The sequence below is a fragment of the Lampetra fluviatilis genome, chromosome 39 (genome assembly GCF_964198595.1).
Source record: "Lampetra fluviatilis chromosome 39, kcLamFluv1.1, whole genome shotgun sequence".
NCBI classification, from domain to species: Eukaryota; Metazoa; Chordata; class Hyperoartia; order Petromyzontiformes; family Petromyzontidae; genus Lampetra; species Lampetra fluviatilis.
This window is the reverse complement of record NC_136313.1, coordinates 10,141,772-10,166,795: the sequence shown is the minus strand read 5'-3', so window position 1 is coordinate 10,166,795 and position 25,024 is coordinate 10,141,772. Positions and strand designations below refer to the sequence as shown.

Sequence of the window (25,024 nt, the reverse complement as noted above, 5' to 3'; positions counted from 1 at the left end):
CCAATCTCTGACCCCCAGGAACAGGTTTGCAGATTTGCTGAGCATTTCTGTGAGGTCCTGGGGGAAGGGAAATCCCTCACCCAGGAAAACAACGTGGAACAAAGTGGGGATGACCCTGCTGAGGCTGCGGTGCCTCAAATATTGGAAGAAGTCACCCTCTGTGAGTGGCTGGCTGAGGTGCCATCTGTTGAGGAAGTACTGAAGGCGATCCGGAGTCTGAGACCAGGAAAGGCACCGGGCAGAGAAGATCTCCCAAGTGAAATGCTGAGGGAGGGTGGCATTTGTGCACAGACTGCCCTACATGACATCATAACAACAGTCTGGGCCACTGGACGGGTTCCGCAGGACTGGAAGGATGCCCTGGTGGTCCCCCTCTTTAAGAAGGGGGACCGCACAGACTGTAACAACTACAGGGGCATCTCACTCCTCAGTGTGCCGGGAAAGGTCCTGGCAAGGATTATTCAACATCGCCTTGCCAGGCATGCTGAGGAGAGGCTTGTGGAGACCCAATGCGGTTTCAGGAAAGGGCGGTCCTGCACAGATGCCATATTCCTGTCTGTCTGCTACAGCAGAGGTGTAGGGAATTCCAACAAGACCTACATCTCTGCTTTATTGACCTGGTCAAGGCCTATAATACCAACAGTAGGCCTGGGCTCTGGGTTGTTCTTCGTGCTTTTGGAGTCCATGACCCTCTGCTCACGATCATTAAGGACCTTAATGATGGTGAGCAGGCCCGGGTAAAACTACGTGGCTGGGAGTCGGAGCGCCTAACGGCTCTCCGAACCTCCAAGCGAAGGCTGCGGTAAGCCTCCTCATTCTCTGACGTAGGATGCTGTAGCCGATGAGAGTGGGCCTGTCGCTTTTTCTCAGCCAGCTTGAACACCTCCTCTGTCAGCCAGGGTCTCTGGGGAGGTCTGGACTGTGTACCCAAAGCAGCCATTGCAGCTGCATGAGCCACAGTCCTAAACCTCGCCCATTTCCCCTCGACATCAGGAGGAGTGGGGGACGATGCCAACCCCAGCTGCAAGCGATGATGAATTTCGCTTGCAACTTTCATCAGCTAGCTGAGACCATGCCACTAAAGGTTTGAATGGGGTCCTGGGTGTACACCCACCACCAGAGTGGAAGAATGGCAGGCGCATCTTACAGATAACAAGTCGATGGTCAGTGGGCAGATCAACTCCACGGTAGGTCCTGGTGTCAAGGACATGGGCCCTCATCCGCTGTTCCGTCACTATGTAGTCCAGCAGATGTTCTTGCTTGGACCCGGCATGCATCCATGAACAAACACACACACACAGAGACACACACACACAGAGACACACACACGCGCGCACACGAGGGGACAGCGCGAGCTGTGGGTTACACTGACTTAAGGACAGATGAAGCGTCGCCGCACCTCGTGTCCTCGCCGTGTCGCCGACCGCTGTGAATCGACATCCATTTGAATGAATACGCAGTGAGGGGGGGGGGAGGCGGTTGGGGGGTTTCGGTGTTATGCGCGCAACGCCGCTCATCGCCGCCGCGTATTCTGTGCGACGCGGTGTTTTGGTGTCGGCTGTCGACGCTGGCACGGGAACTCCCTCGAGACGAGGGGGGGGTGGGCGGGGGGTGGTGATTTAATGAGCGGAGATGTTTTACGGCGACGTGCGTTTGAGTCGGGGCGGTGAATTTGCGATTAGCACAGAGCGTGCCGCTTTGTCGGAAGCAGTTGGAGCGGCCGCGACGCTGATTCACGGGACCCGCTGACGGGTGTGGGCCGTGGGGCACAAAGGGGGCGATTTGCCCTGGACTCGTCACAATAAGAGGGCAGCATAACAGGCCTATTTTGTTGTTGTTGTAGTCACAGGCCTACAACCCCAGGCGAGGGGCCTGGTGTTGTAGCGTAACGTTGGCTTGCACGGTCATTTATTACCGCGGTCGTCTGAGTTACAGCCAGCGTAGCGGGAGGGGAGGGGTACGCGTGTGCGGGGTGGAGGAGGCCAGGTTAGCGAGGCTGGCACTGAGACTGGCATTGACGCGGCACCGAGGCAAAAGGCCTCGCCCCAGACGGCAGCGATGAGGATGATGAGACCTGTGACGGCGGTCCTCGAAGAAAGCGCGGCGGCGGCGGCAACGGCGGCCGTACGACAGCTGAGGGATCTGGCAGGAGGGAGGAGGCGACGTCGGCAACATTCAGCTGCGGATGACCTCTTGACCTCGGCCGTGTCACACGGCATTGTGGGATCACTTCACTCTGTGAGCCCAGAAGCGAACCACCGCGGCCCGGTTTCCTCCGGCGCCCTTGCTCATCGCATGCGGACGCCGTCGTGTCATTTAGGAGGACGCGTGCCGGGCCCGCGAGGAATCGCCGGCCAGCGTTCCGCGCCGGTGATCCGAAGCTGCCGTTGCGGCGGTCTCATTCGCCGCCTCCTGGCATCGCCGGCAAGGGGCTGCTGAGGAGGGCACGTCGGAGCGACGTGCACCCCGGCGGAGAGCGAGAAGTAATTTGCTCGTCGTTGGGGGCTCTCTCTCCAGACCCCTCGCACCGACGTCCCATTGTGCGCGGCAATCGAAGTCTTCCTTCATTTGCCGACGTCGAGGAGCCAGTCCGCGCATCGTGGCGGTGGTGGTGGTGGAAACGAATTTTCAGTGGGGAAAATTTCCCCGGTGATTTGGGATTTATTCGTCCACGGAATATTGACAAAAATTGCGCTGACCGCCGAAACGGAATTACGCCCCCCCCCCCCGTATCGGGAGGTTAAATTTAATGATCACTTTTTTTTTTTTTTAAGGAGGATGCATCTAAAAACGGTGCGGCGCTCATCCTCACTTATCGTCATCGTTACGCGTGTAGCAGGCTGTCTTGATATGAGCCTGAAGCCACTTTGACGTAGAAAATTGCTTTAAAGTGGCTTCCAGGTGCTGTAGCGACGTAACTGTGTCAAAAAGTACGACAGTCGCACCAAAGTAATGTCCGCTGAGTATTTCTTATAGTCACTTCAAAGGAAAAAAAAATCATTTAACGAAACTTATTACTCCTGCGTTGAACGGCCTAGGACAGAGTTCACAAGGTAGGAGCTGGGTTTGCTTTGGTTGCATTTTGCTTGGATGAAGGAACAGCTTCGTGCATAAAATTCGCCGCGCACGACCTCATCATAACCTTTTGTGGCAAAGCCCAGGGCTCAAACCCAGGCGCCGAGCGGCCACGCGACCCCACGGTGCCTTCTCGTGGGCGAGCACGGCGCCCGGACGCGCCGCTGGCCTCCGCGGCGTCGCCCCTCGGTCTCGCCGTGACGGCACCACGGGCACTCGGGTCGCGACCCCAGTGCCCGACCGCCCCTCTTCCCCGCTCCCCCGTCACGGTAACCCAAAGCGATGAAGACGTTGCGGCAGGAGCCGTGTGGCGCCCCGGCGCTCGCGAGCGTGTGCGCCGCGCCCCGGGCATAGAGAGCGCTCCGGTTTCCGTAATGCGAGCGCAAAGTCTGGGGGGAATCGGTGGATGGCAAAGGGGGGGGGGGGGGTGGGCTGGGACGCGAGGTGGCTTTGGGGTGTGTCGGCCGAGCGACTCGGGGGTCGTGTCGTGTCGTGAATCCAGCGATCCTCTCGCGACCGGTAGCCGTCTGCGACGATCAAACTCCTCGTCGTGTCGTAACAGCGCAGCTGTCGTAACTCTACACCGCCCGCTGTCACACAGCCACTCGGTCTCACGTGCGGCGGGGCGATGTCTGCGACGGGCTGTGGACCGTTCATAATCGCCACGACCCGTCAAATATTACATCTCACCGGTCGCCCGTCCGTGCATTGACACTTGCCGTGTTTCCAAGAACACAAAACGGCCAAATCGGTCGCCACGCAGCTCGCCACGCAGCTCGCCACGCAGCTCGCCACGCAGCTCGCCACGCACACAGCAGCACTGCTGCCCGTACCCGCACCTCGATTCCGTGCAGAGAATGGCAGTGAAATATTTCCGAGAAGAAATTTGCACGCGAAACAAAACAAAACTACCCCCCGCGCCACGCGTCCGCGTGAGCGTCGAATTCCGCTGCCGTGGAACATCATCGCGAAACGGATGGGCGCCCCGTTGTTCCAACGGCTCACCAGCCTGTTTGTGTTTTCATTATGATGGCCGTGATCGTTGCGAAAATAATTCGACCGCCCTCTTCCCAAGCCGCCATTGCGCTTTTGACGCTGCCGGCGTTCCGCCAGCCAAGCGTTGGTGGTCGTCGGGCGAGCGACGATTCACCAGTGACAAGAAGAGCGTTCCTTCTGCTCCTCGTCCACGACTCGTTTGCTTTCCGGGTCCTTTGTTCTGTCTCGTTCTGCCCGTTAGCCTGAAGTTGACACTCGCATGTAATTTGCATAAATCGTTTATAATTGGTTCTTTGCACACGCTGATGCCACTCACGCCTGGGCGTCGCGGTGACGAGATGGTAACTCCTCCGCCTGATATGCAGGAGCACGTGGGTTCCATCCCGACCCTGACACCTGTATATTTTGGCTTTGCATTTTCTCCCCGTCGTTGTAGGATTTCTCTCCGGGTCCTCTGGTGTTTTCCCCTCCACATTTAAAGTCAACATCAAGCGTTTAGAGCATTTGGCTGATATAAATGTTCACGTGAAAAGCCACTTCGTTGAGCTATAATATATGCTTCTGAAAAAGAGCTATATAGCTCAATGGGCCTTACCTCGTAAAATAAAATCAGTTCAGTTTAATAGTTTAGTATCCTGAGTGTAAGAACCAACTTTATTCGATGAATCTGTGAATAATTACAGCCTATTGATTCTTCTGTAATAACCCAGACATACGCTGCAGGGTGCTTTTTCAGAAATATTAACTATTAACCATTATGTAATCTTCTTCTTGTGGTTAAATAAATTATGCATGCACGTGTGTCTGTGTGCGCATAGACTTATTGTGGCAAGCGGTGGCGTCGTGATTAGCGCACCGCACTCCAGACCCGGCGAAGGAAGTTCGATTCCCGCTCGCGGCCAACACCGGTGACGATTTTTCGAACCGGTTCTGGGCTGACCCAGCCTCAAATGAGTATCTGGTGCAATGTGTGTAGTAAACATCACCACTGGGGAGACACAGGCGGTCTGCTGTGGTGCTGGCCACCCACCGCCTCGTGTAATGTACCGGCCTTCATGGGTGCTCGCTAATAGCACTTTGCCCGAAACATGTCATACGGGGGACCTTTGTCTTTGTTTTGGCTCATAGAATGAAAAATACAGACCAAACGAGAAGATGAATCAGGATGAACGATTGTGAAAATTGGATTCTTTAAAAGATAATTGATTCTTTGATTGAACCCTGATTGGTAACCATTCACTGACTCAGATGGCTTGAATCGTTACCCATTACGAACCGAACAGCCCTAGAGTGTCGTTTTGCATTCTTACTGACATGCGAGCGTGCGTTTTTGGGAAGCCAAATCTGGTGACCCAAGTTCAATTCCCGCTTGCGACCAATAACGATGACCAAACCGACGCGTGCAATGGCGTGTTCGTTAATACATCATGAGTAAAAATGTAAACCGAACTCAACACATTCTTCAATAATAACACCGTGGCCTTAAAATAAAAAAAATATGATAGGCGACATTTTGGGATTGGACCTTCTTCATAGCACATCGCGTCCTCTGTCCATTCCCTGAAACGGCTGATAGCCCTTATTTAAAGCAAATCACGCCAATGGCTCTTTACCCGAAACGCCACCGATTATCTAAATGTATTTCCACGAAATGCCACACACAGTAGTCATTGAGGAAAGTGCGGTTTGTTCTTCTTGTTGTTGTTGTGCTTGCCAACTGCAACAGCAGGGCACAGGCAGATAACTCGTTACACTGCTTGACACGGCGGAGGAGGAGGCGCTTTGCCAAGCGCATGTAGTCAGGTGTCTGTGGTCTCGCCCAGGGCCACCGAGGAGACACAAGTGGCCTCCATTGCCCTCCCTGCAAGTCGAATGATGTCCTCAAACCGCAGCCACTCATCAGCAGCGTCGATGCTTGTTACCTGTCCGCAGTCGAGGGCAATCCGAGTGAGCTGGGGAATTCTCACACGCGCACGCACAGAGGCAAAGATCCACCGTGCAGCCTTTAACAGACTGTCGGGGCGAGTGAGGTTAGCGAACAGCACTTATGAAGGCTGGCACGGCACACGTCGCTGATGTTTACGCACCGCACCAGATACACATTTAAGGCCGAGTCGACCTAGGGGAGTCCCAGGACTGTTTCAGACATCTATTGCCGACGCTCGCTGTGAGCGGAAATCGTAGGCCAGCGCGCTAACCACCGCACTAGCGCACTTCTCGCACTGGCATTCACAGACTCGTACACGCATTGTACTGTGACTCTGGCATGTGTTGGCGTGGAGATTGGAGATGAATGTGGACTCCGGTTTGTCCGGGCCAAGTGACCAGTGTCTGGTTTTTATTTTCTCTCTCTCTCTCAAAACTCCTCCGGGGGGTGGACACATTTCCAGCGGGCAGAATTCAAAGTCGCGATGCCCCCGCGTCGTGCCGGCACCGGAACATTCCCTGTGGCCGGACTGAGGTTGAGTCCGGGACCGGAGGGAAGTGGCACCGGGTCGGATCGCCTCTCGTCTCCCCCCCCCCGCCGCCCCACTCTGAGATCTCCACCGCCCGCGCTGCCTCGCCCGCTATTTCGGGTCACGTCGATGTCTGCGTCGCTTTGTTCGTCTTAAAGGATGCGCACGAAGCGAGTGAAACGAAAATCGAAACGATAATGACGCAAGGTACGCCTGTTGGATGTCGGCATCGCCGCGCGACTCCTCGCTGCGCGCCACTGAGTCCTCTTGTCGGGGGGCGTTGTTCGTTCCCTCGCGGCGACAGATTCCCCGCACCGCCGTGCCGTTCGCGTCATCTCGTCGGCGGTGCGGTGCGCCCCGTTTCGTCGCTGCGGACTCCTTGCGAGCGCGCGGTTTGCGGTGCGGTGCGCCGTGGGTCCGCTGACGGCGGTCGGCCCGGACCAAAGCGCCCCCCGCGTCGCGCCCTCCATTGGCCAAAGACGATGACGGATCGCGGGATCGGTGCGATTTGGCCGACCCCGCAATTTGCGTGGTGGGTTGGTGAAGTGTAGGGTAAAAAAACAGCGAGCAAATCACAGCACCCCCCCCCCCCCACCCACTCTCTACCCCCTTAAAAAATAGCCTGGAATGGTTTTTGACGAGGGAACGATCTAATTTACACGACTCGCACTGTAACGGGCCCTGCCTGCAGCGCCAGTTAATGGGTACAGCCCTCGCGCGACTGCGGGAGGGGTGAGAGCGTCCGCCGGGGATTGTGTGGGCGCGCGCGTGTGTGCGCGTGTTTGCGTGTGTGTGCGGTCATGGGCCACACCTGGCGCGGTGTGTAAACATCGCCACTGGGGAGACAAAGGCAGCCGGGCGTGGTGTTGGCCACCCACCCCCTCGTGTGCCGTGCCGACCTTCATAGGTGCTCGCTAACAGCACTTGCCCCAACAGCCTGTTAAGGCTATACGATCTTTGTTTTTGTGTGCGTGTGTTTGCACGATTATGTGCCCAGAAGTGCATGTGTGTGGGGCGTGTTTGTTGCGTCCACGTTGCATCTGTGTGCACGTGTTATGTGCCCGGCCGTGCGTTTGTGTCTATGTGTGTGTGTGCGTGCGTGCGCATGTACATTTGTTCACAAGTGATCGCCTGGCTGCTCATTCGCGTGTACACGGGCGTCTGCACACACCGCCGGGGTCATTTGTGTGCTCGCTGCTGAAGTGTTCCGCTATTATTTGTTAGGTACCATAAGTGGCCAGTGCTGAGAGTACACACGGTGACACGGGCCTCCTCATACACCCCCCCCGGCCCCCTCCCATCTGCGCGCAAACATCAAAGACTCTAGAGCGGAGAAGCAAATTACGTGAACACGCAGCCACTCGAAGGCTGCACCGGACTGCACCGGCCTACGCCGGGCCCCAGAATGCCACGCTCGCCTCATGGACCCCACGCCTGCCTCAACCTCATTTGGCCCCTTCCGAGAATCGCACGCGTCTTTCTTTTGGCTGCTCTGCCATTGAACAAGGCGGCGGTCACCGTATCGCGTGCGGCGCTTTCACATGCGCTTTAGCAGCCGTCTGGAACGCTCCGCCCGATATCATGGAGCCACTGGAGCTGTGCCGCTTTTTTACATAATCTCGATTGAAAACCCATTTTTGGAGAACTGCTTTTTGTGTTTAGTTTGTTGTCCTCACACCGCACCGCCGATTAGCACGGTTGGATACGTACGGTGCGAAAGAAGTTCAGCATACGCACGTACGTCATGATTTATCGTTTTATTGGCAAGTCCGGAGAGTGACGACCGGTTTCCTGCTTCGTGTAAAGCCAGCAGTGGTTGGCCTCGCCCTTGCCACAGGAGTGACCAGCCCTGTCCTAGGAATATGGAATTTACAGCAACTGGCACAGCACTCTAAATGGACGCAAGTGCCCTGGCACGCTCACACTGCAAGTGGGCGAGGGCAACGCAGGCTCACGGCCGGGAGGAGCGAGGAACCGGTCGAGGAGGAGCGTTCTCGCTGATGCCTGGCGTCACCACCAGCACCACCACCACCAGCACCGCCACCACCTCCAGCACCGCCAGCACCGCCACCACCAGCACCGCCACCACCAACACCGCCACCACCAGCACCACCACCATCACCACCAGCACCGCCACCACCGCCAGCACCGCCACCACCGCCACCACCGCCAGCACCGCCAGCACCAGCACCACCAGCACCGCCACCACCAGCACCGCCACCACCAGCACCGCCACCACCAGCACCGCCGCCGCCACCACCAGCACCGCCACCACCAGCACCGCCACCACCAGCACCGCCACCACCACCAGCACCACCAGCACCGCCACCATTACCAGCACCACCGCCACCACCAGCACCACCAGCACCACCAGCACCACCACCAGCACCACCACCAGCACCGCCACCGCCAGCACCACCAACAGCACCGCCACCACCGCCACTACCGCCAGCACCGCCACCACCAGCACCGCCACCACCGCCGCCACCACCAGCACCGCCACCACCACCACCAGCACCGCCACCACCGCCGCCACCACCAGCACCGCCACCGTGGCCTGAATCCCCCCCCCCTCCCACTGCCGCCCCCCACCGCCCCCCCAACTCCACTTCCAGCCGATCCTCCCATGTCGCTGGTGGTGCCGCCGTGGGTGTAATCCCGTGTAATGTATATTACCGTAATGGGGAGCAGATAGGCCAGACACACACACACGCAGGCAGGACGTCTGGCGTGCAGTTAATCAGGCGGCTTTGTGGCTCCTGTCGAATTTAATTTCTTTAATGGCCCAACGCAGAGCGCAGGGCACGGTCACGTGGACCCATCAGTGCGTTTATCAACGGTCGAGGAAGAGCGCCGGCCCGACAATTAACGCCGAGCCTGGCCACGCTGCTGACGATGACGAAGGTGACGGTGATCCATTTGGTTTGTGGAAAAGTTGACAATCGCATCGTCGTCAAATTTCGCCGTCGGCGGTTTTGAAACGTTTCTTCCACCCGCGGGACGAATTTGCGCATCTCCCGAGTGCAGCCGTGTTTCGTCACTACACTTCGTATCGTTCCATCTTCACACGGGGGGGGGGGAGATTATTATTATTTTTATTTTGTTCGTTTAAAAATGCAGCCGAGACTCTTCTCGATGATAAAAAAAGAGTGATTTAGCGCCGCCGCCGCCAAGCCAACAGTTTGGACGCGGTCCAGGCCAAGCCGCTGTCCGCACGCCGCTCGCGCGCCTCGTTTGCGTAACCGCCGGGACTGTCGCGCGCTGCGCAACGCGGCGCTCCGGTGACAAAGTTCCCATTCCCGGGTGGCGGTGTGGGGCCCTCCCTGGCGTTGGCGATCGTCTTGCCAGCGGGCCGCCCCCGCAGCCCCCCCCCCCGTGCAGTCACGTGTCACCGAAGCGCGGCGGCGCGCGCCGCTCGGCGGATCTCTCCCCGTGGCGAGGAACGGACGGCGAGAAGCGTTGTGTCCGGCGCGGCGAGTGAGAGACGAGCAGCGTTCGCACGCGGTGCTGTGATTGGTTAGCGGCAGCGGCGCAACACTTGACGTGAGATCCGGAGGTTCGTCGGTTCGGTTCGATCTCCCGGCTCGGCAGTTGAAACAAAGTTCCGCTTCCTCCCTCCCCCCTGCCTCACCACGTCGCCCACCACGTCGCCCACCACCTCGCCCACTCAGCAGTACAACTGGGTTCACCCCAGGGAGGCAGATCGGCAGGTCACGTCCGGTGTGGTCAAGTGTGGGAATGCCCACCTCTTCCAACGCGTCTGCTCACAGCGTACAAGAGTCATACAGAAACGGAAGAGTCAGAATATTTAGACTGGAGGAGGAATCCGATGAGCTATGAAGCTCTTTTTCACGGACGTCCAGTAGTTCACATATATCCAGTTCAAACACCCTGCCAGGAGTCCAAGATCACCTGTGTAGCCTTGAGCAGACTATTGGGGCGAGTGCTGCTGTGTGTGTCCACGCGTGTTTGCGCACGTGTGTGTGTGTGGCCACGTAACTGTGCCTGCTTGCGTGTGTGTGAACATTCGTGTGTTTACTTGCGTGTGTGTGTGCGTGTGACCTTTGCGTGACCCTGCCTGCCGTACCTTTCAGCTACACTCTGATTTAAAACAGTTTTTAAATAAAAACGTGTGGTGTTGGGTTTTTGTGATTCCAACATATTCTATTTAGGATTTACAGAGTGCCCTTTCGAGGGCACTTTACATGATAATTACGACGGTGATAATTCACAATCATCAAAGCACATAGTGGACTTTAAATAAGCTCCTTCTAAATGTGATGGAAATGACATCTTCTGATTAGAACGATGAGTATAATAATAATGAGGGTGATATATTGGGTGGCACACTTGTGCCTCACAGCAAGAAAGGCCTGGGTTCGATTCCAAACTCGGGCACACCTCTGTGTGGAGTTTGCATGTCACCCCCTGGCTCCGCATGGGTTTCCTCCGCGTTCCCTCCGCGTTCCCTGCTTTCCTCCCATAGCTTCAAAAAAGCCCACGCAAAGTCACTGGAATTGGCCAAAACGACATCTCTATGCAGAAAAAGAATCTACAAATGACTCGATTGGCATCACACTTAGCAGCAACATCGCCCCCTACTGCAAAAAAAATTGGAAGGATCCTCCTGAGAAAGAAATTTAAAAAAAATTATTTTTCTTTTACCAGGTAAGGGCCGACTGAGCTATACTGTATAGCTCTTTCAGAAGTGACCTACCACAAATGAAGTGGCTTATCGCGTGGAAAGTTATAACTGCCAAACAAAACGCGTGACATTGATTCTAAATGTGGAGTGAATAACCGGAGGACCCGGAGAAAATTCCACGCGACCACGGTGAGAGAGAGACGCAAACTCCAAATATAGAGCAGGCGTCAGGGTCGGGATCGAACCCACGACCTCCTGCATACCAGGCGAGGTAGTCAACATCTTGTCACCTCGAGATTCGGTGGGGCTTTCCTGGATAAACAAACAGAGAAATAAAGTAGTACCTCGGTTACGTCGGGGATGCGTCCCTGAAAGGTGCGACGACGAATATCGAAACGACGTCAATCCGCACCTCCGATTAGCGCGGTTGGCTACGTACGGGGCGAAAGAAGTTCAGCGTACTTAAACAGACGTAAATCAAAGCCGTTCACAGGGCTAGGTGGAGGCGAAGGCTGAGAGGCGACGGGAAAGGGCAGACGATGCCGTCAGCGACGTGAGTGTGGCCTGAAGCGACGCTAATCGGGTCGGAGCGGTGTTAGTAATAAAGTGACGGCGTGTTTGCTAAACGACGTAAAAGGGGGGACGACGTGAATCGGGATGTTACCGTCACTACGATGATGTTGTGACCTTGGCCACTTTGTCCAAGTAGCTCAATACAAATCTCGAATTTTGAAAGTGAAACTGCACGAAATTGTGATGATTGTCAACGCCACTGCTTCTCGGGTCCGCTCTGTTCCGCCGTGGCGTTGTTATCGCTCTTCGACTGCTCTTCTCCGGATGAGAACCATTATCAACGGTAAAGTGATTAGACGATGAAATATAAAACCGAAGCTCTGTTTCCCACCGCAAAGCACAATTATATATCTCGTGGCAGAACCAGCGGGACAACCGCGATAAACGAGTTGGCGAGGCTTTCCTGGATGCACATTTCACTAATTTCGCATCGTTAGTAGCCAACCGTGCTAATCGGAGGTGTCGGTGGGAAGGACAAACTGAAGACAACAAGCAGCTCTAAAGAGTTTGTCAATCGAGATGATGTAAATGTGCATCGCTCCAGTGGCTTCCCAATATCAGAAGGAAGAGCGTTCCAGACGGCCGCAGAAGCGCATCTGAACGTGTGCGATGCGGCGGCCGTCTTTGTTCGAAGGCGAGCAGCCAATAGCCGCTGCTGCTGCTGCTGCTGCGAGGATGAGCGGAGTGTCGCGTGACGATGGGTAGATACAAGGCACTGAGTCCGAGATCCCTGCTCGCTGCCGGAACGTCTCGTCTCTCGGCCACGCTGTGTTCCACCACCACACTGCAGGTCACTTCGCTCTGTGTGTATGCATGTACTTTGAACTTCCTTCGCACCTTACGCAGCCAACCGTGTTCATCGGTGCCGGGGTGGTGTGGGGGGGCAGACAAACTCAACACAAAGAGCAGTTCTAAAGAGATGAGTTTCCGAGCGAGATTCTAAAACTCCCTGCCACTGTCCGAGGGCGGTCACGCGTCCGCCGCTTGTTGCAGAGGTTCCCGGGTTCGAATCCGGTGGCCGCCCCCGGTTAATCCCGCGGCTGTAATCAACCGCTTCACGTGAACGCTCCCGCAAGAGCAGGCCGCCGCGTGCCAGCGTCGGAGCCCAAAGACCTCGACTGCCAACATTCCCGGCAAGTTGCTCAACAGGGACTGCAGATGGCAACCATCGCCCCCTAGTGGCATGCCAATGCCCTCTGGTGACTCTCGCAAGTGAGAATGTGTCCTTGCCTCTGATTAATCTCGCCCGGTTAAACAAGTTCATCTTCCCTCGCACTGCCCGACTTGAGAATCTCTTCCCAACGTCTCTTTTCCCTCCCCTCGGAACCTCTCACAACAATCACCTCGCTCAAACGCCCCGCTCGCTCACACCCCTTCCCCTCTTTGGCAGTGTGCCGTTTGTTGCTGGCCGCTTGGCGCTTGTGGGACTCTGTGCGGGGGGCCCCGACGCGCTGCCTCGGGCAGAGCGAAGCTCACCTCGAGCCACGCGGTCCTCTCACCCAACGCCAGAGACGATTTGAAAGTTTGTCGACAGCAACGACAACGACAACAACAAGGACAACAAAAAGCAACGTGGCACTTGGCGCGCCACGTGGGAGGGCCGCGGAGGCTTCAGGCACGCGCTCGCCCGGTCAGGGGTCATCGTCCCCTCGTTCATCTATCGGCGCGTTCCTCCTTTACTACTCAAAGCATGAGAGAGAGAGAGAGAGGGGAGGGGGAGAGATCAATTTGCTTCGACGGATTTTAAGGCATCAGCACTTGGGCGAGCGCCCAAAGGGGAGGGAGGAGGAGGAGAGGGGGGAGAGTGGGGAGGAGGAGGAGAGGGGAGGAGGGGGGAAGGAGGAGGGGGTGGAGGAGAGGAGGGGGCAGGGAGGAGAAGGGGGGAGAATAGGGGAGCGATGAGGAGAGGAGAGGGAGGAGAGGAGAGGGGAGGGAGGACGAGGGAGCGAGCAGACGTTGCGAGGAGGTCCACTGATGTATCACAACGCAACGTGCACCAATTTTGACAGCGTCTTACGTAAACAAACACATTCCAGTTGAAGTGGCTTCACAATCACCAAACAAACACAAAATAACATTGTGATACTTCTACTTCTGCGAAGGTAGAGCCAGCAGATCGCAATCCCAATGTTTAAAACCTGGTTGCGGGCGGTCGTCTCAGCCCATCAGTATCCCTCCGGGGCTGATAAAATCGAGTACCACTTTGTGCAGAAGCCAACAGCGGTTGTCCAATGGATATATTCGCCCCTGCCATGGGAGTGTGGAATTTCCACAAACTGGCCCAGGGCCGCTAGCGGGAGCTGAGCACCAATATGTCGTCACTGCATATGTCGCATTTATGATGTTTATGTTGAAGATGACGATTCTAATTTTTCTAATTTGACATTACATTTTTGGAACGTGCTTCTAGTGCGGTATTTAATAATACTAAGTATTATTATTTTCCATGCTCATTGTAACTTTTGTCTATTTTGCTCACCGATTTTCAAGGCGCGGTTGGCTACGTACTGTGCGAAAGAAGTTCCAACGCACCTACATACATTTGCATCGCGTTCACACCGTGTAATGCCCGTCGCGTTACACGAGGGCTCCCTCGGGAACGGACTTTCCGTTAGGGCCCTGGCCCCGGTTAAACCGAACGCTCTTAGTTGATTGTTCCCTGGCCACTGCTTATCAAGTGGAGTGCGTGGAGTGAGTGCTGTTGGCCCATAGCCAGTGGCATCTGATGCTGATGTTGCTGGGCACCGCTTGAGCTCCTGCCTCCCCTCGTGTGTGTGTCTACATGTACGCACGTTGAACTTCTTTCGCGCCCTACGTAGCCAACTGCGCCCATCGGAGGTGCGGGCGATGGACAACAAACCAAACGCAAAAAGCAGTCCTGAAGATACGAGCGTTCAATCGAGATGATGAAGATGTAAAAGTGCATCGCTCCAGTGGCTTCCTAAGATCGGAAGGAAGAGCGTTCCAGACGGCCGCAGAAGCGCATCTAAAAGCGGCGGGCGATGATGCGGTGACCCCCATCTTTGTGCGATAGCGAGCCAAAAGCCGCCACTGCCGCTGCTGCTGCGAGGATGACGGAGAACGGGAAGCACTTGAGCGGGAGCCGTGAACAATTGGCATTGCAAGTGCACGGGCAACGCCGAGCCAACTCGGCGTTGCCCAGCCCGCAGGTCGATCAGTGCTCGATGACGACGACGAGGATGCTGAGAATGATTTAATTTGATCGAGCGTCCTTCACGCTGGGCCGGGCGGACGCCTCTCTCCGGGTGCTTTACTCGCCGCGACGAGCCACTCACTTGACGTCTCGTCTCTCTCAACACGTCTCAAAAGGGAAACCCGCCGCCCCCCCCCCCCCCAGAACCCCACCACAGTGGCAGCTGTCCCCGTGTGGCACAAGGTGACTAAGCAGCCGGCCTGCGATCGCTCGTCCATCGGACTTCGAACAGAGGGGGCGATGATTGCTACCGCTGTGCGCAATCCCATTTGAGTAATTCGCGAGGGATTATTTTTCTTCTTCGAAGTTTGGTTACACTTAGACCGTGATGACGGCACGCAATGGCCGGCTCGTTTCCAATGACATCCACGGGATCGTTAACGTACACTGTGAGTGAAGCGGACGGCACTCGGTATTTTTACGGATAACCAATACCAGTACACCGCCATTTGCCACTACACGGCGGTGGCGTCACCACGGCGTCTGTGCCAGGCCAGGTGCACTTTGAGGCCAAGTGAAGTGTTGAAGGATCGCTAACAGGAGGTCACAGGACAGACCCAGGTGCCGCGGATAACCCCTCCCCCTCAGTATTAACCAGGACGGCCTGCCCGATTTGACCCACGAACCTCTGTCATTGGCCCCAAGCCGGACGACCGCACCTTGCGGTTCACGGCTCCCACGGACGAACGGGGGGGGGGGGGGTGGTGGTGGTGGTGGTGTTGGGGGCGGAGCGCGAGCTCGGAGTGCCCGGCAGTGCCGTCGCGTGGCAGGGCCCGTTGTGCGCTCCGCCGTTCGCCGTGGAGATCGCGTGGCTACGATGCCACCTTGCGTTGGTGTCGGCTAACCGTGACCCTGACTCGCGTTGGCAGGCACGGTCGATCGATCGCGGTCGTTATATGTCATCGGAATGTTGTCTTGGACTGGAGGAATCCGATGAGCTATAAAGCTCTTTTTTCACAGAACGTTTCAACAACAAATAATAATAAAAAAACGATCGGAGTGCAAAACATACGAAAGGTAAACAAATCACTTAAAAAATATTTTTTTTTATCTTACTGGATGAAGCCCATTGAGCTCTTAGCTTTTTCAAAAGTGACCTGGCTATCACAAATGATAGCTCAACGACGATGGCTCATCGTCATCGTGTGGTTTCAGTTGTCCAGCATCGATCTCGCCGGGGGAACCGTGGAAAGGTCGGACGTGTGGACATTGTGAGAGATTGGCAGCTGCTGCCGCCCTGCCGTGCACATTTCTGGACAGAGAGAGAGAGCCAGAGAGAGAGTGAGAGACTTTTGACTTTTAAATAACTTTTATTGCTGCCAGCAGCAAAAGCACTGGAGGCGATTTCGATATGAAATACACAGTCACCAGCAAACAAATGAAAATAAATGCTACAAATCCACGCGCTGTGGCGCTAAAAGCACCGCGCACAACACGAAAGAAAAGTCACGTGGTGGTGGTGGTCATCGCGCACGCCACAGTGACGAGCGAGCGCTTCAGAAGGTGAACACGAGGGTGCCGTCCACGCTGGTACAGAGGGCTTTTCCGTCTCCCCAGCATTCGAAGAAGACGTTGCACATCACCGACATGTGTGTGGTATGCGTGCTCCAGCCGGAGCCGTGCCTTAAGCAGGCCTCTGAACACTGGAAGCAGAGAGAGCGAGAGAGAGTGAGGGAGTGTGAGAGAGCGAGGGAGAGACAGAGAGAGAGTGTGAGAGAGAGCCAGCGAGAGAGAGCAAGAGAGAGAACGAAACTTTGACTTTTAAACCACTTTTATTGCCGCCAGCAGCAACAGCACTGGATGCGATTTCGATACGAAACACAAAGTCACCAACAACAAAATAACCAAACACAATAAAAAAACACGCGCTACAGCACGTGGCGCTGGACGCACCACGCACAAAAAAACTTCACGTGGTGGTCGTCGCGCATGCCACACCCGACGACTGTGCACGGTAGAAAGTGAAAAGGAGGGTGAGAGAGAGAGAGAAAGCGAGAGACAGCAAGAGAGAGACAGCGAGAGAGACAGCGAGAGAGTGAGAGAGACAGCGAGTGAGAGCGCGACAGAGTGAGAGAGAGACAGCGAGTGAGAGCGCGACAGAGTGAGAGAGGCAGCAGCATTGGCTGCGGGGGAAACGCGCCGCCGTGCCGTCCGAAGTCGGCGAGTCTCCGCGAGATTAGGAACGCAAATTTACTGCGCGTGAAAACACGTGCCGTGGAGAAGGGCATTCGCTCGAAAACGTCGTCTATTTGTATTTATCTAGTTTTTTTCCCCCTTTCATTGAGGAGTGTGTTGAGTTTTGTTGCTGTTGTGGAAAAAGTTGGGATTTGTGAACACCTGTAGCACGGGTGTTCACAAACATAATTGGTCAGGGCTGATACGTGACGTTGTACCGTGCGGTTGATGATAATTCGTTGGGTGGACATGGGCGGCACGTGCCCGCAACGCGGAACGCCAGGGCTGTGACGTGCCGGCCTTAACAGGAGCTCGCTGACGGAGCAACTGACCGCTGCCTCTCTGTCCGCAGGCATCGTGTTCACCACGCTGGTGTTCGGCCCGGCGTGCGGCTTCATGCTGGGCTCCGTGTTCACGCGCATTTACGTGGACGCCATCTTCATCAACACGAGTGAGCCCGCTCGACACTCAGACACTCTGTGAAGGTTATCGTCGCGAGAGACGACCCGTGACCGGTTTGACTGGTGCCGCTGCTCCACGTGATGAGCCACTTCGTCGAGCTGTCATGTGTGGCCAGGTCGCTCCTCAAAAAAGAGCTACGCAGCTCAGCGGGCCTTACCTGGTAAAACAAAAATAGCTTCGTTTAAAAATTGTTTGGTACCAGCAGTGGAACACGATCCAAGTCCTCCAAGCCCTTGGGCCGAGGCAAGGCCAAGCACGAGAGGGCCCGAGACAAAGCCAAGGCCAAGAGCCCCCTCGGGCCGAGGCCAAGGCCAATCGTGGCCTCAGGCCGGCACTCCAGAAGCCAAGGAATTTTTGCCGTGACCGTCGCCCCTCGTGTTCGTTCCCCGCCTCCAGCTTCGACGCACAAACACTCTCACCCCCCACCGCACAGGCAAGCTGGACCTGACCCCGGAAGACCCGCGCTGGATCGGCGCGTGGTGGGCCGGCTTCCTCCTCTGCGCCGTGCTCCTCTTCGTCTCCTCGCTCTTCATGTTCGGTTTCCCACGCTCGCTCGCCCGCCCGCCGCACTGCACGCCCGAGCTGCTGCCCTCGCTGCCGCCGCCGCCGATGCTGCTGCCGCCGCCGCCCGGCGCCGTCGTTGCCGGCCACTCGGATCGCGCCGCCCTCCGACCCCTGGCGGCGCCTCTGACCCCCAAGACGGCAAACGGCAGCGTGATTACCCCGGGCAACGGGCGGGAGGCGTTGTCGTGTTGCCGCCACTTGAGAGGTGAAGCGCCGTGCAGCGGTTAACGGCGGTTAACGGCGGCTTCGTACCCAGAGGCTAAGAAGCGTCCTTGTCGTCGTAGGCCGTTGCGTGCCGGGGGGGCGTGGTCCAAATTTTGTCAAATTAGAAAATTTGCCCGCATAATTCTGACATGGGAAATTGCGCGCGGCATCAGCAACATCGCCCTGTCCTGCAGAACTGCTGCAGAGAGAACGCTACGGTAGCGAGATGGTAACTCCCTCGCCTGGTATACAGGAGGTCGTGGCTTTCATCCCGACGCCTGAATCCGTGGAGTTTGCGTGTCTCTCACGTGGATTTTTTCTCCGGGTGCTCCGGTTTTTCTTTCCACGTTTAGAAAACACGCGCTTAGATTCTTTGGCTGCTGCTATGAATGTCCACTTCGTTGAGCTGTCATTTGTGATAGCCGGGTCGTCTCTGAAAAAAGAGCTACACAGCTCAGAGGACCTAACCTGGTAAAGTTAAACATTGTTTAAAAGTTGTTTTGAAAGACCGCGTCAACAGAAACGCCGCCGCCTTCCTCCGCATTCGTCTTGCGCTGTAAGGAGTGGCGTGAATCTCGAACGTGCCAACGCTTTTATTTTGGCGATTTGTTGCCGGCACCTGCCTGGCCGAGTGATTCAAACGACGCGAGATGAACGCAACACTCAGCGGTGGGGGGGGGGGCGGTCGGGGGAGGGGGGGCGGAGGTGGCCCGGGTGAGTCGCGAGGCTCGCGCTGAACCGGCTCCGCTTGGTTCTGGTGTTCGAGTCTGGGTTGCAGTCAGCTGCCCGCGACGAAATTCTCAACAGCAGCGAGAGTTCAATGTCGTGGCACCAATGCCTGCACAAAACACCACGCGTGTCCAGTGAGATTCTCTCAGACTTATTTTCATTCGGGCTCTGTGGAGGAGGCTTGGAAAAGCCACCACTGGACTGGTTTCGTCAATTATCCCGTGACACCTGAGCCCTGCCCCGTGACCTCCTCCCAGCGAGTGATCAGGTCCAATATGCACCTGTGCTTGCGCAGCGATATGCAGGACGGTGGTGCGGTGGTTAGCGCTCTGCACTATGAACCCGGCTACCCGAGTAAAATTCCATGCTCGTGATCAATGCAGTAACAGCGGCGAATATCTGAACCGGTCATAAGTCGACTCGCCGGGGGGATCTTTGTGTTGGCGGCACGCAGTGATCCCCAGGGCAACGCGCACTCTGCTGCGGAACCCGGTGTTCACCTGCATCGTGCTGGCCGCCTGCGCCGAGATCGCCGTCATCGCCGGCTTCGCCGCCTTCCTGGGGAAGTACCTGGAGCGGCAGTACAACCTCACCGCCTCCTACGCCAACCAGCTGCTCGGTAAGTGCAGCCGGTCATCTCTTCCTCCTCATCCTCCTCTCACGTGGAGCAGCCCGCTCGTTCCACCGGAACACGCGTGGTTGTGTCAGGGTAGCTGAGTGGAGCAGTCCACGCATTCCACTAGAACACGTGTGGCGGTGACATCGTCGGCGTTGACGCTGCGTGGACGTGAGACGCGGGGCGCCGTTTGTAACGTCCGCGTGTCGCCACCCCGCGTCCACCCCCTGCCCAGCGATGACGGCGATCCCGTGCGCGTGTCTGGGCATCCTGCTGGGAGGGCTGATCGTGCGCCGCCTCTCGCTCACGCCCCTGGGCGCGGCGCGCACCGCCCTCATGGTCAACCTGGTGTCCACGGCCTGCTACGTCTCCTTCATGTTCCTGGGCTGCGGCACGGGGCCCGTGGCCGGCGTCACCACGCGCTACGCCAACGTCTTCAACGAGTAGGGAGCGTGCGAGCGAGCGAGTGGGCCGGGCCCGTGCGCGTAGCGCCGTGGACACGCCAACTCCGATCGTCCTCGCAGCAGCGGCTGCTTTTGGCTGCTCGCCGTCGAACAAAGACGGTCGCCGCATCGCGTGGCGCTTTCAGTCACACCGGAGCTGTGCAAATATCTTCAGAATTGCTTTTTTGTGTTTAGTTTGTTGTCCTTCCCCGGCACCTCCGATTAGCTCGGTTACGTACGGTGTGAAAGAAGTTCAACGTACGTACATGCATACGGATCGCGCGTCGTGCAGAGCACCTCCATAGAGCGTGCTTGATGTTCTCAGGCCGATCACCATTGGCCGCTCAATAAAAGTCCCACCGATATTTGCATTTCAGTGACGATTGACCCTCTTTGAAGCGACCCCAGAAGTGGTTCGGTGGCGCCATCTTCTGGGGCCACCTCACCACCACCGCGCCACGCGGTCGGCAGGTGCTCCACCCGTGGCGATCCTAAGCCGATTCTAAACCGCCCGACGATCCGCCGATTGATTTTGATTTTAGACGATCGCGGGACGCGCGTTCGCCGCTTGTTCACCGTTCGAATTCAGTGGGCGGCCCGGTTATTACTGCAGTGCAACAACCGTAATAATGTACATGCCGTATGTACGTTGAACTTGTTTCGCACCGTACGTAGCCAACCGTGCTAATCGGAGATGCGGGGGCAAGGACAACAAGCTTAACATAGAAAGAAGTTCTCAAGAAAAAAGTTTTCAATCTAGGTGGTTTAAAAGTGCAAAGCTCCAGTGGCTTCCTGATATCGGAAGGAAGAGCGTTCCAGACGGCCGCAGAAGTGCGGTGCGCGTCTTTGTACGACGGCTTGCGTGATGCTTTATGCTCTTTGACGAAATCGCCAAGGTTTATTGCGGCTCATTAGTGGCACTTTGTGTGTACGGAGCACGACCTTGCAATGAACTCGTTCGGCAACCGGAAGGCCATGCAGCTCGGCGAGCACCGGACAGACACGGTGTCGGATCTTGCAGATGCCACACGCCGTCCGCTTCACTCACGGTGGACGTTAAAGATCCCGGCCATTCGCAGGAGTCGGCGATGGCGTGCCGGCGTCACGGTCAAAATCGGCTAAATTGTAAATGACTCAATTGGGATTGTCGAGGGCAGTCATCGGCCCCTACTGGCAGACCGATGACCCCCAGGTCACCCTCGTAAATGAGACTCATCCTGGTCTCTTGAGTTCTCACCTGGCTCAACAAAGGAAACTTGAAGCTAAACTTTGTCCAATAACCGATTGTCTTTGACTTGTCCGGACGGCGGGGCTCTACCCACGGCGCTCCTGCATGTGCGTGCATGTGTATGTTTATGTGCGCGTGTGTGTATGTTTATGTGCACGCGTGTGTGTGCATGTGTGTGTGTGTGTGCACGTGTGATTGTGTGTGTGCATGCATGTGTGTGTGCGTGTGTGTGTGCACGTGTGATTGTGTGTATGCATGCATGTGTGTGTGCGTGTGTGTGTGCACGTGTGTGTGTGTGCACGTGTGATTGTGTGTGTGCGCGTGTGTTTGTGTGCACGTGTGTGTGTGTGCACGTGTGTGTGTGTGCACGTGTGATTGTGTGTGTTTGTGTGCCCGTGTGTTTCAGATCGGATGGGGATTGGCCCCTAGACCCGTACGCGCCGTGTAACTTGGAGTGTGGCTGTACGGCCGGAGCGTACAGCCCCGTGTGCGGCTCCGACGGCATCACGTACCTCTCACCCTGCTACGCCGGCTGCTTGTCTGGGGTGCGTTACTTGCACGTGTGCGGGCACATGCGTGCGTGTGCGGGCACGTGCGTGCGTGTGTTGTGTGGGGAACGGTAGGGTAGCGGTTAGCGCGCTGCGCTACAAACCCGGTGACACGATTTCGATTCCTGCTCACGGCCAACGTCAGTGCCAAATATCTGAACCATTCCTGGGCCTCCCCTAAGTCGTCTACAATGAGTACTAAGGCAGCCGGGCGTGGTGTTGGCCACTCACCTCCTTTTGTGCCATGCCTGCCTTCATAGGTGCTCGCTAGCAGCACTTGCTCCAAAAGTCTGTTAAGGCTATACTGGCGGATCTTTGTTTGTTGTGTGTGTCATAGAAACTCGAGTCCCTTATGTAGCCTTCAACACACACACTATCTTTAGATCAGGGCGAGGAACGTTGCAATTCAACACACAGAGGCGCCCGAGCCGGGCACCAAACCCCAGGGCCATCTTGCCGTGAGGCACGAGCGTTGCCACTTATTGCAGCGCCACCCCGCCCGCCCGCCCGCCCGCTCGCCCGGCCGCCAGCCCACCCGCTGCGTGCCGTACCTGTACCGTGCCTGCATGCATTTCTTCCCCACCTTTCCCCCGTAGAACATGTCGGAGTGCCTGTGCGTGTTCGCGAGCGAGGGAGGGCGAGCGGAGAGCGCCGTGCCGGGCCGCTGCCCGAACCCCGAGTGCCAGCGAGTGTTCCCCACCTTCCTCGCCATGGTCTGCGTCAGCAGCCTCATCGGCGCCATGGCACAGACGCCGGCCATCATGATACTCATCAGGTGAGCGCCTTCCGCCAGGACCTCCGGCTGGAACCGCGCCGGGGCCCGGCTGGGCCACAGGGCCACCGTCCAAATATATCGGGAAGAACTACCGCTTTATCTGGAGTCTAAATGCAAGGACAACAAACTAAACAAAAAAAGGCAGTTCTAAAGAAATTAGTTTTCAAAAAGCCGAGTTCACCCCTGAGTGATCACGTGTGTGCAACTTGTCACGTACATTTTGTTATTTTGTCTCGAGGCGCAATTTGTAACGCGTCCAAGCGGGGTGGGCGGGAAGGCGGCCAAAACCGGCGCCACCAACAATCGGCCAAGCTCTGCGGTCTTCCAGCAGGATGCTTGCCACTCTATCCCAGCTGGTCGCTGCACGCACGGCTCACGGTGATGTCTGTGTCCGTTGAACGCCCCCCGCCCCCCCCCCCCACGTGGCACCGGCCGTTGGTGACCAAACTCTCCGTTGGCCTTCGTCGTGCGGCGCTCTCAGAACCGTGAGTCCGGAGCTCAAGTCGTACGCGCTGGGGGTGCAGTTCCTTCTCATACGCCTCCTGGGTAAGTCCTCGCTCACACACGCACGTGGGCACACACGCACGCACGCACGCACGTGGGCACACGCCGTCGGCGGCGTGGGTTCTGGCTCAAGGAATGAAATGAGGCCGCCCTTCTCAGTAGCCGTGGAACATCGGTGCCAAGGTCGGGCCAACGTTGGTCCAACGGTTCCAGCCCACATGTCAATCAACCTTCGTCCAACCTCGGGGGCTTACTGGGCCGTCCTATTTAACGGTTGTGACGTACAATTACAACGTCACAACGGTGCTCGGTGAAATCCCTGATGCATCCCGATGCTTTCGGGCACTCTTGGTGCAGGGCCTGCTAAAGGGCTTGCCGTGAGTCTGCCCTGGGGATCGGCCTCGGGCCTCCTCTGACTGCATCCTTTTCGCCCGTTTCTTCCGCGAGACTTGGGAATGTGACAGCGCCTGGGGGAGACGTACCGGGAGGGCCCCTTAGGGATTGACGCCGGAAGGCGGCTGCTGCTCCGCGCCCTCTCGGCGCACGCCCCCACGCTTGGCTCGTCTGGATAAAGAGGCCGAGCGAAGCGGTTTCATGTCGTCGCCTTCGAGGGCACCGTTGGCCGCGAGTGTTCAGAACCGACAACTCCGCGGTGTCGTGACGTCGCATGGTCCGCGTCGCGATCGGTGTTTGGAGCAAAAATAAATTAAAGAGCTTTGTTCTCCTCCGCTGCGTTTTTGGGTCTACGCCGAAAACGTTTTGTTGAACGTCGCGGTGGGTCTCTCTGAAACTCGTCGGAGAGTTACCACAGCACGCCTGCGGACCCCTGTGCGGTAGAAAAATAAATCGGCTAATTAACGACAAAATCGACGACTCTCTCACCGCCGTCCTCCCGCCTCCTCCCCCCAGGGTTCATTCCGCCGCCGCTCATCTTCGGTATCGCCATCGACATGACGTGCGTGCGCTGGTCCGAGCCATGCTCGCGCACGGGCGCCGTCCTCGCCAAGGGCAGCCGCGGCGCCTGCGCCCTCTACGACAGCGAGTCCTACCGCCGCATCTACGTCATCCTGGCCGTGGCGCTCAAGGCCACCGCCTTCCTGCTCTACGCCGCCACGTGGGCCTGCCTGCGCTGCTCGCCGGCGCGCTACCTCCACTCCGGCGGCGCCAATGGAGCGGCCGGGTCGGCGGCGGCCGCCGCAGCCGCGGCCGCAACTGCGGCGGCCGCGGCGGCCGCGGCGACGGCGCCGGTGCCGGGCGCGGCCGCGTTCGGCCCGTCCGGTCCGGGCGACGGAGCGGTCGAACGGGGCTGGGCGGCCGGGCCGGCGTCCCCTCTGTCGGCGGGCGGGAGGCCCGGCGGGCCGAGGGCAAAGTTCGTCTACAGCCTGGACGATCGCGAGCTCTGCGAGAACATGGAGACCGTGCTGTAGGGTCGGGGCCGGCGCGACGGACCCCGCGGTTCGCCACCCCAAGGGGCGCCTCTCGAGAGCCCCGCCGCGGCTGCCGTCTCGCCACGCTCGTCGCGAAGGTGCCGATGCTCCGTCGCGCGCGGGCCAACCCTCCCGATCCCAAGCGGTGGGCTGCCGCCCTCCAAACCCTTTTCACCGCACGCCGATTTTAAAAGTCGGGGAAAAAAAGCGAACACGATTAGCTCTGCAAACTCGGTGTGCGCGTGTAAAAGGGTCTGAATTGGCAGCCGACCCCTGCGAATCGATAGCGTTGGCGAGCGCGCAATCGCTCGAGCACGTAAGCGCTCGATCGGCCATCGAGGCTGCCCTCCGGCCTCGACAGGTTTTTCCACGGAAGGCGCCGGGCGGCAT

General features: G+C 57.4%; 1 protein-coding gene across 6 annotated transcripts in view; it reads left to right on the top strand.

The window, feature by feature from the left end:
* SLCO3A1 (solute carrier organic anion transporter family member 3A1) overlaps positions 1 to 25,024 on the top strand; it is a 102,856-nt gene extending 77,832 nt beyond the window's left edge. For all 6 annotated transcript variants that reach the window (XM_078874689.1, XM_078874688.1, XM_078874691.1 and 3 more), the window contains 8 exons: positions 17,487 to 17,585; positions 18,030 to 18,365; positions 19,548 to 19,712; positions 19,945 to 20,152; positions 21,787 to 21,925; positions 22,525 to 22,703; positions 23,185 to 23,249; positions 24,117 to 25,024. In XM_078874689.1, the coding sequence (XP_078730815.1) occupies positions 17,487 to 17,585; positions 18,030 to 18,365; positions 19,548 to 19,712; positions 19,945 to 20,152; positions 21,787 to 21,925; positions 22,525 to 22,703; positions 23,185 to 23,249; positions 24,117 to 24,634 (1,709 nt within the window). In that variant the 3' untranslated portion in view covers positions 24,635 to 25,024. The remainder of the gene's footprint in view (positions 1 to 17,486; positions 17,586 to 18,029; positions 18,366 to 19,547; positions 19,713 to 19,944; positions 20,153 to 21,786; positions 21,926 to 22,524; positions 22,704 to 23,184; positions 23,250 to 24,116) is intronic.